Below are 16,993 nucleotides of genomic sequence, written 5' to 3'. Positions count from 1 at the left end.
TCGGCCATGGAAATCCATTTCATGAAGCTTTCATGAATTCGGTAGTGAGTGTTGCAACTGAGGACAGACTATTTTTATATGCTACGCGCTTCAGCACTTGGTGGTCCCATTCTGTGAGCTTGTGTATTCTACCACTTCGTGGCTGAGCCGTTGTTGCTCCTAGACATTTGCACTTCACAATAACAGCACTTACAGTTGACCGGGGCAGCTTTAGCAGGGCAGAACTTTGACGAACTGACCTGTTGGAAAGGTGGCATCCTCTGACGGTGCTATGTTGAAAGTCACTGAGCTCTTTAGTAAGGCCATTCCTATGCCAATGTTTGGCTATGGAGATTGCATGGCTGTGTGCTCGATTTTATACAACTGTCAGCAATGGGTGTGGCTGAAATAGCCAAATCTACTAATTTGAAGGGGTGTCCCCATACTCTTGTATATATAGTGTATCATGTGGTACTGCTGACCTGGCAAGGTGGTTCGTTCACTGTCTACACCTGTAGGTCTCAGGAGGTCAGTAACTGTGGCGTACTGACCTGGAGTGCAGTGTATATATTGTTTTTGTTTCCTCCATTAACATGGTTGAAGAAGGGGATGTAAGAAGGGAGCGCTGGCAGCGCAGCCAGTAAGATGGATTTGATTAATGAACTTTCTGCTCATTAGCCGCTTGCAAATATGCTTTCAAGTCTCTTTTACTCCGCTTTAATACCCCTGTGAGAGTGTGCTAGTGGCTTTTAGTGCAGGTCGCTCCAAAGGTCACAATGTCACCCTGAGTTGGAAGGTGAGTTAAACAAGGGAAGAATAAGCCTTGAGGTTGATCCTATGGCCCTGAAGCCCAAATCAAACAAATGTGTGTGAACGAGTGTGTTCACACTGGAATTGCACTGTAGTGAATGAGATTAAACAGACGGGCCGCTAGCGTCAAGAGCATCAACGGCGTCATGAGCTTCAAATTAGAAAGCAAGTATATTTTCTCGCCTGTTTGCGAAGCAATGCTGGTAAAGTGAGTTTGATAAATTGCCAGAATATAGATTCTTGGTGCATTGTTAAGTCTGGATTTGTAACATGTATAGTTGAAAAGTATCTATTTAGTGTTGATAAGTTTAGCTGCCAGTGCCAATAATACATATTTGAAAACAATACCTTTGTTGATTTCAAACACAGGCATGTAGCTAAGGCAGTCTACGGCTGAGAAACTTGAGGAACTCCATTCAAGAGAGGATACTTTTATGTAGAAAGAACGAGACTAGTGAAATTTGTTATAAACTGCTAGGGTGTATTAGCTACAACTCTCCTCAAGTTTGTGAGCCAACATAACAGGAGGCAGGTATGGTGGCTCCTGTAGGACATATAAGGTGAGTCAAAAGGAACACACAACAATAATTCATATGGGCTACATAGTGAACATAACAAATACAACTGTTTGTTATGGATTCTCATGAGAATTGAGTTTGCATACGCTATGCAGTGTATGTGAATTGACGCTCTCTAATCTCTCATGCAAATTTTGACACCTGTGTGGTTTCGGCTTAAGACTGTTTGTTCATGTCTGTGTTCTTAAGAAGAAACGAACAGTTTATTTAAAGGGTATCTAAAGTACATATGTCCATCACACAGCTACACAGCTAACAAGCCCTAATATTACAGTAGGCTTAAGAAGAATCAGTTGTGAGAAGTTCAGCATTGCTCTATAAAGTTATCCTGAGATCAAACACGTTGGTGAACGGGCTGAGCATGGTTACTGTATTTTCACTGGAGATTATCTGTTGAATATTTGACAAAAAGCCTACGCTGATAAAGTATGTTTCTAACAGGCAGGCAACTTGACCAACATAAAACTTGAATAACATAAAATGCTTTTTACATGACTTCATCAACAACAAAATGAATGCTATGATCTCTACACAGCTGGGGAATGGTATGCCTCCTATTCCAGCCTATTCCAGGCAATGGATAGTCATTCATTTATTGGTGAAAAATGTTGTCAGAGTCATTCTGAAGAATCATGTTTTTTTCCCTCGACAATGAGCTTGTCAACAAGGCATCTGTCATGAGCACTGCAGGGTTGTGTTGTTGGAGTGAAAGTTGGCAGGGATAATATTTTTTTAGCTGATTGCTGAAGGTATGAGGTGTGTGTGTACTTGCGACTGCGTGTGTGTGTGTGTGTGCGCGCGCACACACGAGTGTGTGTGTGTGTGTGCAGTTCTACATGGCCCGGAGCGCTCCACTGGTGTCATTAACATTCCTGTTGTGGCGGCTCCGCTAATATTGAGGTGCCTGACAAGACAGCTAACAGCTATAGCTCTTTCCCTGCAGCTTGCTGCTGTACAGAAACACATTCACTAAGTATTCAATCAATCATGGCGTTCTGTGAGCTTGTGTGGCCTACCACTTCACGGCTGAGCTGTTGTTGCTCTAAAACGTTTTCACTTCACAATAACAGCACTTAGAGTTGACCAGGGCAGCTCTAGCAGGGCCTACATTTGATGAACTGATTTGTTGGAAAGGTGGCATCCTATGACGGTGCCACGTTGAAAGTCACTGAACCCTTCAGTACAGGCCATTCTACGGCCAATGTTTGTCTGTGGAGATGGCATGGCTGTGTGCTCGATTATATACACCTATCAGCAACGGGTGTGGCTGAAATAGCCAAATCCACTAATTTGAAAGGGTGTCCACACACTGTAGTGCCATGTAGTGTATTTCAACTGTCCCTTAATGTGTCACAGGAGTGACAGATCTGTTACTCATCACATTCACATTGATTCTACTTTTCTCTCTTCCTCTCCCCCTCTCTCTCTCTCGCTCTTTTGTGCTGACTCATTCAGTTCAAGCAAAGTGTTCAATTGAACCGTCCCTCCCTCCCAGTCCCAAACATGTTATTCACCCTACAGGCCGGCGTCAGGTGTAGATATCTATCTCATCCACTTGGCACATCCACATGGACACATTTCAAGCAATGTCTTTGCGTACGCGTGGTTTGTGCTTGTGTTTCAAGAAGATCGTTGCATTGCGGAAACACTCGACGGGTTAGTAGGTGTGCAGGCAAATTCTGTTTGCACATGGTATTTAGAGATAAAGGATCTTAATTTGATCTCCCTGTTGCACGATCCTGCAATGCAAGACATTTAAAACTTGGAGTGTATCTAAAGTTTAAAAAGGCTTCTAAAGTTTGTAAAAATCCACTTTGAAATTTCAGACTCGATTTTCCCTGACAAATGTTTTTTCAAACACTCCAAAAATGTCCATTAATTATAATCCACATAATAATTCACATTTACTGTTGCTGCAGAATTATTTACCTGCTGTAGCAAACTGGCTCGAATTAAGATCCTACATCTGTACACATAGCTACAACTGTCATTCTGGCAACCTTAGCCTGTGGCTCTGATAAACAGCAACAGTCAAGTAAGACTATTTCAGGGGAACCCATTGGCTGTAATGTAATAAGGCCATGTGGCTACACGCTGCTGCCCCTAGAATCTCTCAAAAGGTTTCCCAAATGAAACCTACCCAACCCACCAGCACAACGCTGATCGTGGAGCATCAGGAATTAAGATGATATGTGACAGTCTGTCTCTCAGCTGTATTACATTCAGCACATGACGGACAGCTAGGTACAACTAGTACTGTTCTGACAGACAGTTACATGCGTACCAGTTAGCTTTTTCACCACTTCAGCAAATGATGAGGAATAGTACAGCTAGTAAGCAAGGGGTGCAGTCCTGACACTGACAGTGAGATGTTTTACATATGGAGCAGTATAGATGCAGATTGCTATTGAAGTGCCTTTGTTTTCTTTCCACATCTAGAAGCTGCTGAATGTTGAGTGCCTGAAAGGACTCACTAAAAGGATTTCGACCACAACACAGGAGAATACAATAATAATGCAGAGTAAGAATTTATTTTAAAGTTACAAAATATTTTAAGGAAACACATTTTATTTTACATAAACTGTACAGATGACATTTACACGACTAAATTATTTCGGAAACAGGAACTAAAAATATATTTTTATTAAATAGAAAAACTGAAAAAATAGAATTAAAGATGAAAAATTAAGTGTTCCACATGTTTATTGTACAAAATAGATAGAGAAAGGAAATAATAGAACTAAGAAATGGAATCATCATAGTGTACCCTGATATGTAGATTAGGCCTCTTATGATCAAGCTAAAATAATCTTGGCCTCTTTGGTTCCATTATTACACAGCAAATTCCCCAGAGTTAAATTAACACTGAAAGTGTGGACCCGTATAGACACTGAGCAGTGTTGAATTAACACACTGCTTAGTGTAAAGCTTGATTTGCATATTTCCCAGAGTGCTTCGCATTTTGAGTGAATTGTGGAGTTTACCACCCATGACTGAATTTGTTAGTGACAGACAAGCTTGTTGCATTCATTCACTAACAGTCCTGTGGTCTTAACCAAGTGAACTCCGAAATTAAAATTCCACCATTAAAATATAATTATTTAAAAAATACAATATGTATTTCATGAGGCCTTATTTTGAGGACATAAACAAAAGAATACTGGCTTGTTTGCATGAACCAATGGCAGGGTTGCAGGCATTGGGTCACTTAGTTATGTTCTAAAAAAAATTAAGACCAAGGTTGGTTTATTGACACTTGTTTATTGAGATATGACCCAGCAGGTCAGATCACAAGACATGGAGGCTTGGCTTTTTAGGGGCGTGACTTTCAGCTATTTATTTTGGCCACCCATGAGAGTAAATGTAATTCCAGTTAATCTGTTCTGTTCAATTGTTATTTCCTGTTATGGTTGAACACTAACACTTTGGTAGCTTTAATGAAGCGAAAAGAAATGTGATTTCCCCAATAGGATAGTTAACACTTTCTTGCTATATGTAATTCATAATGTTATGATTTTTGTATTAGAATATGTAATGTACAATAATATTTATAGAAATGTTACATTGCAGTGTACAAACTTACATTATCAACAGGAATTACATTTGATCTCACATGGCCAAAAATAACTTTCTAAAAGCCATGCCCTTAATAAGTCCCGCCTCCTGAAAATAACCGATAGATTACATAAAAAAAGACAGAGCTGTTTGGTCAACCCAGCATGAAGGTGAATAAAAACTAAATTCATGGTTAAATTAACCCATGTTGGGTAATCCAAACAACCCAACATTTTTGCCTTATTCATGCAACCTGTCACATTATGCTGGCTTGTATAATGCTGTGTAATTCTGATTGAACTCTAGCCAGAGTGGGGATATCCAACGTTCAGAATGTTTTATCATATGCTACCAGGGTTGGGAAGACTGAAATATGACACTACCTAAAGCATCTAAACTGGAACAACCATTTCAGTAACAGGTGCAACAAATCCAAGTAAAATATTGAATTAGTTTAGAAAATGTATCTCATTTATGTTTGAGAAGCATAGGATTAATCAATCAATTAATGTACATGGAAAAACATAGATATTGAAACAAACAATTATTAAAATGAACCTGCAATAGACATGCTGGGAAATATAATAATGATGAGCATAGTTTTGGTAAAACTCTGGTTATTAACACCAACACTGGGTGCTATTTTAAACCAATAAGTGTTAATTCAACATGCATAGAGTTAATTGTTATGTTTAGAGTGTAGTCCCTGAAAATAAGGCCTTATGAAATACTTCTTGTATTGTGTTAAATAATACAATTTTAATCAAATATTCCCTCAGGATCTCACTTGCTGAAGTCCATAAGACTGAAAATGGATGAATGCAACAAACATGTCTCTGTCAACTAACAGACAGTCAGGAGTGGTAATTCTATAATTCACTCAAAAGGCAAGGGATTCTGGGAAATTAGGCTTTACACTTATCAGTGTGTTAATTTAACACGGTTCCAGTGCCGATATGGACCAACACAGTCAGTGTTAATTTAACACTCTCAGTGTGGATTTAACACTGGAGAATTTGCTGTGTAGGTAAATTACTTTATTAAACAAAAAATGTCAATTTACTTCTATAAAAATAACTTTTCAATGGCAGTTTGTTTATTTACTAATCCCGCGACTTTTCAGTGCAAATGTCATAAAAATCATTCGCTTTGAAAAAACGGAAGCGAAAGATCACATTTCAAGTATTTGATAGGAGTTACATTAGCATAGGAGGAGAAAGTTCAGTCTGGTATGTTCAGTTGTATGGGTGGGCATGGGTGGGTTACTATACATTGCATAGATCATGTGGCACTTATTTATGACAGGACACTCAGTACCACTTTGAAGGCATTTCAATATGCAAGTGCTATTAGGAGTGGGAGTGTGCATTTAAAGAGTTTAGTCTGCAAGTGCTGTACTGCAACATCATGCCCTGTTGGGCCCAAACAAAAAACTCATCACCACTTCGAGGTCCACTTTATCAGAACAAGTAGGGGCAGTGGGGACTCTCTGTTCTCAGGATTAAGTGTATGTTGTGCAGTTTGCACAAAGGTCCATCTTCACCTTTGAACTCAGTGAGCGATTGCTTGCAGCATGGTCACGGACAGACAGACAGACAGGCAGACAGACAGACAGACAGACAGACAGACAGACAGACAGACACTTACACAAGCAGGAGGAAGGAACGTGGTCCAATGTCAACAACAATATGTCAGTGTTGTGTCATTACCTCACTTGGACAGGAGTGTAGTCCTGGAAAAGCTTTATTCAATAATAAGCGCTTGCTGATACAGTTTATGTTTTAATTCCACAGGATCAGACAGTCACAGTGTCTTTATGACATTCTTTATGGAAGTGCTGGTGTTTCTGAATTATATAAGCTGATGAATTGTCATTGTCAGTGCTTTTGTTTTGTCAATGTCCTGGTGTGCTGCTTCCTTAAGCGCTTTTCTTTCCATCTTCATCAGAGAAGAGATGAAGGACCATTATTTTTCCTCTAGAAATGGCAAACTAGAAAAATGTTATCATTTGGTGATCAACCATTTCCTTCTCTTCCCAAAACTCTGGAACCGTTCTTAAGTTCTTAATATGGAATGGACAGAACCTGGCCTCGCTCAGCCAGATAAATACAACAGACCATAAATACATCTTGTTTGTGTGTCCCTGTTGGTGTGCTTCCATATAACTATATATTTATATGTGTGTCATACAAAAAGGTATTTTTGTACAAGACATTTTGACTATCGTCGTTTGATTTAACTTTCAAAGTTTAAGAAGTCACAGACACTCAGGCACAGCCACACTCTTCCACTATCATATTGGGCACGTCTCGTTTTACTATGTTGTACTCATCGTCGAAGTACAACATAGACATGGTACTGAGCTTGGTGGGGATACAACAGGAGTTGACCGAGCCGGGGCTCATGCCCCTCATCCGGTACTGGTTGACCACCGCCGTGTGGAACGATGACGCCGACCCCGGTACCCCCGCCATGTACGCCGGGCAGCTTCCCTCGCAGTAGTTACCGTAGTAACCCGCGGGTGCGATGATCCAGTCGTTCCAGCCAATGAGGCGAAAGTCTATGTAGAACTGTCGTCTGCAGCACAGGCCTCCACTGCTCCCGTCACACTCCAGCCCCCTCTTCCTGATGCGGTGGTTCCCTTCCACCTGTCGTGCCCGGACCACCAGAAAGGGCCTGTGTGAGGGTTCTGCTGGGTCAACTAAGATAGGAACCACGTTGAATGCCTCACAGCCCTCACAACGCACCTCCAGGTCCTGCCGCCGGCCACCCTTACCAAACAGGGCCCTCACTGCCTCTGACAGAGGGAAGGTGTGCCAGCCGCTGCGCTTTAGGTCCACACGCTTCTCCAGTAGGGTCCACCGACCTCCTCCCCCTGCCCCTGGCCCAGTTCCTCCCCTGGCTCCACCTGAAGCTCCAGTTCCTGCTTCATGGTAGTGGATTTTAACTGTGACTTTCCGTCGAGGCCCTTTCTCGGAGCCGGTGGGCAGCAGCCTGAAGTAGAGCCACAGGTTGGCCTGAGACACATGCAGGTTCTGGTTCCCTTCACTGGAGATGAGGAAGTGGAGGCTGGACTTAGAGGCTTGAGATGAAGCCAGCTCATCTGATCGAGAAGAGAGAGAAATGTGGGTTTAGTGATATATTCCATACCGTCAAGGGTCAAGAGAATAAACTGACCATTTCAAAGGGCAAGTTAGAAAAGCTGACAAGATTCACAAAGTAAAACAAGACAGGAGGATGAAATCCACACAGTTTTACAACTTTTGTCTCTGAATTAAAGTTATGTCACACTACATATGAGTGTCATTTGTAAGAGAGAAAAAAAGTGGACAAACATTCACAGGGAGTCCCTAGCAGGGAGCCAGAAAGAGAGTACTTTAGTCACTTCTGTCTCTCCTCTCCTCCATCACCACTCTCTTTCTCATACATCACATGCCGTTAGCCTAGTTCCTTATAGTCTGTTCCTCCTGACAGCCCAGTTCTGGGAGCAGGCCCAGTTGGCCTCAGGTCTGATTGTGAACACTATGAGAGTGGAGGAGGGGGGTGGACAAGGCCCGAGCCCCAGGGGGTTAATTGTGTGTGTGTGTGTGTGTGTGTGTGAGGCACTGCTGTGAAACCCCTTGAGCTCCCCGGAGCCTCTGAGACTGACAGCATAAAGACTCCATTGAGGTATTAGGAGACAGCCTCGCTACTGCCTGGCATTGAGCGCGTGGCCCAACTAACCAATAGCATGATGAGGCAAAAATAAAATACATTTGCATGACATTGGCCACTTTCTAAAATGACACAATGAAGAGATTCCAAATGTCTACGGTATAATGGAGTTTGGAGTCTGCCGTATCTTTTTTGAAGCCTAATTATGTCTTCCAAATTACTGTGAAAACCGAGAGCGTTCTGTCTGGGGGTTAGCCAGGATCGGCTTCAGCTGAGCACATGTTGAAGCGGCCAAATTTCTTTGTTTACACACTGATTAGCGTGAGTTGGTGTCAACAGCTGACCACCAAAGATGGTCCTTTTAAAGCAATCCTACGTTTACAACGTACTCCAGTAACAGTGATTTTTACATTCATTTCACACAGTCCTGTTCAGACTAGTTCTGCCTCCCGCTACAGTATGTCAGCTGGGAGCCAAAGTAACACACACACACACACACAAACAAACACATCCCTGTGGCAACAACAAAAGCACAAGGTGCATGCATATCAGCAACATCGACATTGAATCCTCAGGGTGCAGTATCAAGTACGTAAGAAGAACTGTATGTATGGAAATGCATCAGAAGTGTACATCTAAAGGCATTGACTCAATAACAGTTTTCCCCTGTTTTAACTGCTGTCATGGCCCGAGGTAAGGAGTATCTAACCTCGCCTCATTTACTACCATGCCTTGCTGCTTGCCTCAACAGCTCCCAGTGATCAACAGGGGAGCTTCTAGGCCAGGGCGTTTCTCTATCTGTACCCTGAGTGACAGTGTATGTGAGGCAATGAATTGCTGGGTGGGGAGAGATGGCAGTCTGAATCTCTGACTACAAAGATACTCCAGTCTGAAGCATGGTCATATGATCTTGTAAAAAAAAAACGAAGTGGTCGAGTGTATCTGTAGCTTCATATCCCATCTGGGGAAAAAAATAACATACATTTTTAATGATCCTCAAGTTAGGGTATCTGAGACTGCCCACTGGCCACAGATGTAAATTCAACATCTATTCCACGTTGGTTCAATTTCATTGAAAAGATGTGGAAACAACATTGATTCAACCAGTGTGTGCCCAGTGGGTGGCCACATTAAAATTGATGCTGAAGTGGATTGAGAATCATCCTTCTAGAAAACTCTTCAACTATTTAGCTTTTCTTTTCTTTTCTAAAATACCACAAAAACACATAGCCAGGTGCTTTAACCCTGGTAGGCACTGACTGCAGGCTGTGGGAGGGTGAGGGGGGAAGTGAGGTGAGGAAGGAGGTTAGGGAGGAGACCAGTTAAACCAGGAGGTGTGCTGCCTGACTCGGAGTGTGCCTGGGGTCAATGTGCTCCTGGGCCAAGCATGGTTAGGGCAGGGCAGGTGAAGGGAGGGTGACATCTGGGTGGGCCTCTCTCTCTCTGGTGGAGCTAGCACTGCTGGAGCTACAGCTGCCTCAGCGTGTCCCCACCTGCGCTATCAACACAACAACAAGGCATGCCGACAGGCAGACAGGTCGGTAAGCAGGCGGGAAATCAGGCAGACAGGTAGGTAAGCAGGTGGGAAATCAGGCAGACAGGTAGGTAAGCAGGTGGGAAATCAGGCAGACAGGTAGGTAAGCAGGTGGGAAATCAGGGAGGCAGGGAGGCAGATGCGCCGGCAGTCAGTGTGTGTATATGTGTGTGCATGTGCGCAACATAGGGCAGGGTGTATGTAGCAGGGTGCTATGCTCATTACTCAAAGTCTGTGTCAACAGAGACCGCACATTGCGGAGCACTGCTGCTTTGACAGGAGCCTCGCCTCGCAGTGACACACACACACGGCTCTGACAGGCATCCCTTAGGCTGCTGGAGCACAGCGCTCAGCTCTGCACTCCAGGAATTCCACACAGGGAAATAGGAGAGGGGGAAAGATCACAGCAGGTCAGGGTGAGCTCCATTTGGCCAGCAGTTAGTAAGCTGCTTTGGTGGTAGTGGTGGAGAAATGACACACAGGGAGGGGGTTGGAGGGGGGGTGCATGGATTGAGTGTGATGTGGAAAATGCCTGGAGCGGCTCCAGACAGGGCATGATTGATGTTTCTTCATGAAAGGCTGTGTCCCAGAGTAAACCCAGAAGCCAGCCCTATAGCCCTGCAAGGATGCATCCCAAATGGCACCCTATTCCCTCTATAGTGCACACATTTTTACCAGGGCCCATATGGCTCTGGTCAAAAGTAGTGCACTATATAGGGAATAGGGTGCCATTTGGGATTCAACCGGGGACTGGGCCAGAGTTAATGACATCCAATAATGAAGTCTTAATTCCGTTACTTGGACCGGAGTCACAGGGAGTTCAACCGGTCCAAACGGCTATACCAACGACAATCGAGATGCTCACATCTCCCCCTGCCCTTCGCTTCGCTCCCGTGGTTACGGGACACCGAATCCCGCCGCCAAAGCGAGGGCCCGCGGGACCGTGTCATAAGAGACAGGCGGTTGGCACTGTTCCTTACCTGGAACGTTGGCAGTGAGCTCAGTCTCAGCCTCTGCTCCGCTATGCAGTATAAGACTGATTGGTGACTGAGAGCAATAGCTGCCTCCTATCTCCTAGCTGACTGAAAACAATGCAGTTAAAACTATGTGAATAAGACAGGACATCCCACACACCTCACAAAATACTTTTGGCCTGATACTTCGCAGTCATCCAGTAATGCCCAGCACAGACTCCTCTCAGCCCCTATCAGTCATCCAGTAATGCCCAGCACAGACTTCCCTCAGCCACTATCAGTCATCCAGTAATGCCCAGCACAGACTCCTCTCAGCCCCTATCAGTCATCCAGTAATGCCCAGCACAGACTTCCCTCAGCCACTATCAGTCATCCAGTAATGCCCAGCACAAACATCCCTCGGCCCCTATCAGTCATCCAGTAATGCCCAGCACAGACTCCTCTCAGCCCCTATCAGTCATCCAGTAATGCCCAGCACAGACTCCTCTCAGCCCCTATCAGTCATCCAGTAATGCCCAGCACAAACTTCCCTCGGCCCCTATCAGTCATCAAGTAATGCCCAGCACAGACTTCCCTCAGCCCCTATCAGTCATCCAGTAATGCCCAGCACAAACTTCCCTCTGCCCATATCAGTCATCCAGTAATGCCCAGCACAGACTTCCCTCGGCCCCTATCAGTCATCCAGTAATGCCCAGCACAAACTTCCCTCGGCCCCTATCAGTCATCCAGTAATGCCCAGCACAAACTTCCCTCGGCCCCTAGCAGCACACCTTGATCTTTGACTGTGACATCACCCGGCCTGTGCCTGGGCCTGGTCTAGCTGCCTCTCTCCAGGTCGCTCTAGGGGCCTTGTCCCTCTCTCCATGCCCTGGCTGGCAGCCTGGACTCTGGGCTCTGGGGGTGAGTGCCAGCTGGCTTGAAGGCAGAGGGGGTCTACAGAACAGGGAGCAAAGCCAGTTCCATGGCACAATGCTCCACAAAGGCTCAAAGGTGTCGTGAATAATGGCAAAAGCAAAGAGGCCTGGTTGGTGAACCATTATATGACAAAAACATTCTTTAGAAAACTGTGATATGGGCTCACCATGCACCCTCCTCCTCCACCTCTCTATCACCCGAACCCACAACCCGGGGGCGCTCTCCTAATAATTGCCTTGCATAACATGGACTCAGAGGTAGATGTATCATAGTAAAATGTAATTCTGACACACTCCAATTAGTATGTTACGTTTCATATGGTATGTATTCATTTGCAATTCGTACAATTTATTACAATTCCTACAATATGTTACAAATTCCAATTTGTTGTGGCTACCATTAGCTAGGTCGCTAACACTAATGTTAGTTGGGTGGCTAATGTTAGCTAAAGGGGTTATGGGTAAGGGGTTACGGTTGGGGTTAAGGTTAGTGTTGGGGGTTAGGTTAAAGGGTTAAGATTAGGGTTAGGGGAAGGGTTAGGACGTTCTCACTTCACTAACCTGCCAATTATTGATTTCAGTTATCTAACTGATGATAGATTAGAGCTCACAGAGTGTGTGTGTACAGGGCTGGATTAATAAAGGGGCTTACATGGGCTGAGGCCGAGGCCCGTAGGGTGCCCAAGAGGGAAACAAAATAAAGAATTAAAAACTAAATAGACAGTTTACTGTATATTGTATATGTAGTATATATATTTTTTATATAAAAAAAATGCTAACACCAACCACAGGAGGACTCAGGAGCCCGCTCTCAATTAATGTAGACAGCCTGCTGCTGCCGCACTGATAATCATCAGATGGGGGAGGAGAGGAAATGGAGGGCCCACGTGATAACTAGGGGGTCCTGCCTTGGTTGGGTAACGTAGAGAAAATATTTCAGTTTTAAAGCAAGATATCTGCAATTTTAATTATTTATCATAGGGCAGGTGAGTCATTTTTACAGTTTTAATGCTAATTACCTGTGATTCTACACATTCTGCCATGACTTATGGCATGTTAATGATATCTGAGTGAAAGTAACAAACACAATTAATTGGGGCCCCCTGGGGGTCAGGGCCCCTAGAACGTGCCCTGCGTGCCTGGTCGGTATTCGGCCATGATTACTACATGTTTAGATAGCTGGCTAGACTAACTTACCAATCAAGAAATTGATAACTGACATGGCTAATTGAGGTACTATCAGTGATTGACATAACAAGAGAAAAACTGCTGATGCACAACCATCTATGATTTGCTAATCTGGCCTTGTGTGTGAGTCCACTGTAATCCCCAATGTGCTGTTATTATTCAAAAGTTTTGAGGAAACCAATTGCACTTAATATATCTGAGTACAGAAAAACGTGCTGATTGTCTACACTGTAAAGGAAAACTGTAATTTATCCAGTTCGGGGTATTATCAACAGAAAAATACTCTGAAACATTTTACTGCAGTATACTGCAAATGATGGTGCATTTTGGGAAATGTTATTTAGGCAGGGAAAGAATTGTTGTATTTCTAATGGTACTGTAATTCCACCCCAAAGAAGGTCACCAGTGACACAAGTCAGTATTAGCAGTTCATCCATGTCTGAGGACGTCAACTGCCCACTAGGGGTAACAGTGCGTGCTGTTACCTTCAAGTAGCTTTCAGTTTTGTTTGGGTATTATGGACAGGGATGGAGGATAGGCATAAGCCTCTAATGCAAAAGGTTGCACGTTCAGTGACAGAAAGTTGTTTTTTAGATTTTTGTTTTCTATCCCAAACCTTAACCCATACCTTAACCATTCAGAGTTAAATGCTTAAACTTAATCTTACATTTAACATTTTGAGAAACGTGGATGAATGTCTAATTCTGACGTGAGAATGTGAGAGCTTGTTGCAGAATACAGTACCATACCATATCTTTGGAGTGCCAAAAACGTTTTGACCTCTAGTGGATGCATGGGATTGTTGTGTCTGGCTTATTAACATATTTTGAGGTGTGCATTGGAGGAGCCTATATTTGTTGCACCTGTGAGTCAGAATGCTGCTCCAATTTAACTCCTATGTGGTTATAGTGCCCAATGAATTTAAAATATATAGAAAACAGATTCGAGTGGCATCAAGTCTTAAACCTTAAATGGTTGAGCATTTTGCCATGTCCTTAGGGTCTGTTTTGCACTGTAGTTGCTGCCAGTTTGGAAGCCTTTGTTAAGACCTCTAGAAGCGCAAGTGATATAAAATACCAACTATTAATTAATATGTTGTAATGTTGAAACACTTTACCAAGCAAACAAAAACCTTGTAATTACAGTAAAATCATGTCAAATACAAACCCCTCCACTCAATTAATGTCATTCATTCCGATAATGGTATCATTTACTTTTTACAGTTTAATATAGAGAATTTTACAGTAATGTACTGTGTGTCACTGAATGAATCATAACTTAGAAATAAAGGGAGATAAAAGGGGTGATCAAATTAGTGATATGAATCATACGATTATCGATAATTACCTGATTCTGCAAAACTGATTATCTCCGACGTCTCCCCTTGCACCTCGTTACTGTAGGAAGCTTGTCCATCAAGGTTGGGGATCTCAACCCTCCCGTCTTCCCGTACCTTACCGGCGTGAAGCCTCCTCAGCGCTGTTACCATTGCAGCCTTGGGAATAGGATGAGTGATGTTGGGTCTTTCTCTCATTTGTAACCTGTTCAAGATGTGCCTCTTAACTGCCTCCAGAAGGTCTATGTCCACCCGTTCTGACGCCTCCGGCAACCCACACGATGCGCACGACTCCTGGGTGACGGTTTGAGTCTCTGCCCCCGTTATGCGCGCCCGCGTTGTCCCCAAGGTACCGCGGATTGAAAGTATGCAAGCCATTAAACAAGCCAGTGTGAGATTATATCTTCTCATTTTCTATTTTTGAGACTGTAATTCCAAAGCACGCTGGAAAGGAATTGTGGTTCCTGAATACAGAGCGCAAAATTAGAGGGTTAGGCTACTTCACAAGTATCACGGTAATGATCCTACTATGCGCCACTGGGAATACACATGGAACGATGATTGATGCACAAATTACGGTAATCCAAAACAGTCCATGTAGTTTTTGCATTCCAAAAGATGTTGCTGTCAAGAGCTAATGATTATTGCAGATATTATGTTATTTGCTTAATCTCCAGCCCTGTTAGGCTTGGGTAATTTTTGTCAAAACTCACTATTAGTCAATTTCTCATCTAAAACACAATTCCAGAGGTTTTGGTCTTGACCGGCGAACTTGAAATGATCACTAAATGAATGGCTCTACCGCGTTTTCAAACGTATCAAAACGAATTATTTACAGTCCATATCCTTTGCAAACCACTCATAGTTATCAAACGTATCTCACCGGTACGCTGGCTTTGTATTCGAAACGTCTGATGTGAAGTTCCAAATATAAGGTTACCACTGCTCTTTACATTCAATTCAATCATATAAGCGAAACTTTAGGAATCCAACTAAATTGCAATCCATTTCATAACCAACTGATCCCTTGATCACTGTCTTCTCTGTCTGTTGGTGAGTTGGCTATAGGACGTCTCTGCGCCCAGTAAGAGATGCTGTTATCTTTACAGTTTTCTCCTTTGCAATCACGACACGGAGCCACCTAACACCGAAAGTTTTTATACAGGAGTTGAAACCACGTGGGGAGTTCCACCAACAGCGCGCAAGGGATAGTGCTGCTGGGAGAAAAGCGCAGCGCAGGATGGAGAGAATACTAGTGACACCTTTTAACCCCGAATATCAATTTCTCTATTATAATTTTACACCAAATTACCTCATAAACAATATATTTTATTATAGGCCTAAAAAAGATTGTAATGTTGATAAAGATGGAGCTATATCTGCACGATTCCTCATATCCTAAACACACTTCACTGTAGTTTTCGGGGTTGATTGAACATAGTCATTTTTTTTATTCTATTCCAATGTGTTTCACCATCACATTTTTTGTAAGGTATTCACAAGTTCCGACAGTCGGTGAACGACTCGGTTTTGTCGATAACTTGGAATTGAAAGACAAATTCCCGGAAACTCGTGCCATCCGTGCGTTTTTACGCACAAGAAAAAAGAAAACAAACAGCGCCATCCTTTGTTGAAACACCTTCACTACACTATTGGCCCATTCATCTGAAAACTCGGTTAATTATTTCTGAGTAAAGTGTCTGCATGCAACAGTTTATCAAAAAACACCAACACCTTCCGATACCTTGATGTAGGTTAGTAGGACAAGTGAAATGGCGCATTAGCCAACGGTCAAGCGTGGTCGTGGACTAGGCACGACCTATGTTAGTCACATAAGGACACGAGAGAGAGAGTTAATAGTAATTTATATATACTGAACAAAAATATACAGTGCATTCAGAAAGTATTCAGACCCCTTGACGTTTTTCACATTTTGTTATATTACAGACTTATTCTAAAATTGATTCAATTGTTTATTTCCCACACAATACCCCATAATGACAAAGCAAAAACAGTTTTTTTATAAAATTTTACAAATTTATAAAACATAAAGAAACTGAAATATCACATTTACATAAGTATTCAGACCCTTTGCTCAGTACTTTGTTAATCTAATTTACAATGTATTACCAAAATTACCCATGCAAGTTTTCATTTGAATATTTAGATGTTGGTCATTTAGCTAGCGGTGCTCTTGTCCTTAGCAACTTACAATCAGTGCATTCAACTAATGTTGCTAACAAAAATATATACAAAAAACACAGCACAGTCATAGCAAGTAAAACATTTCTGTAACCATTACTGAAAATGTTGTTGTAGCATAATTACAGCCTTGCATTGATGGACATGGTCATAATAAAGATAGGTTTGGTCCAGTGGGAGTGAGATTTTTGAAGAGGGTGGAACCAGGCCTTTTGGCTGATCAATGGGTGGTTTCAGATTGGGTGGAAAAGATGGTGGGTGCTGTTGCG

At 42.9% G+C, this 16,993-nt stretch overlaps 1 protein-coding gene across 1 annotated transcript; it reads right to left on the bottom strand.

Moving 5' to 3' along the window:
• Positions 1–3,888: 3,888 nt before the first annotated feature.
• On the bottom strand, positions 3,889–15,638 carry LOC109871248 (inhibin beta B chain). The gene is made up of 2 exons (XM_020462057.2): positions 14,534–15,638; positions 3,889–8,025 (listed from the first exon to the last, which is right to left on the bottom strand). Exons 1-2 carry the CDS (start codon positions 14,931–14,933, stop codon positions 7,190–7,192), a joined length of 1,236 nt encoding a protein of 411 aa, XP_020317646.1. The 5' UTR covers positions 14,934–15,638; the 3' UTR covers positions 3,889–7,189.
• Between the last annotated feature and the right edge of the window lie 1,355 nt (positions 15,639–16,993).

The sequence above is a fragment of the Oncorhynchus kisutch genome, linkage group LG26 (genome assembly GCF_002021735.2).
Source record: "Oncorhynchus kisutch isolate 150728-3 linkage group LG26, Okis_V2, whole genome shotgun sequence".
NCBI classification, from domain to species: domain Eukaryota; kingdom Metazoa; phylum Chordata; class Actinopteri; order Salmoniformes; family Salmonidae; genus Oncorhynchus; species Oncorhynchus kisutch.
The sequence above is the reverse complement of the archived record's forward strand: the minus strand, read 5'-3'. Positions and strand labels throughout refer to the sequence as shown.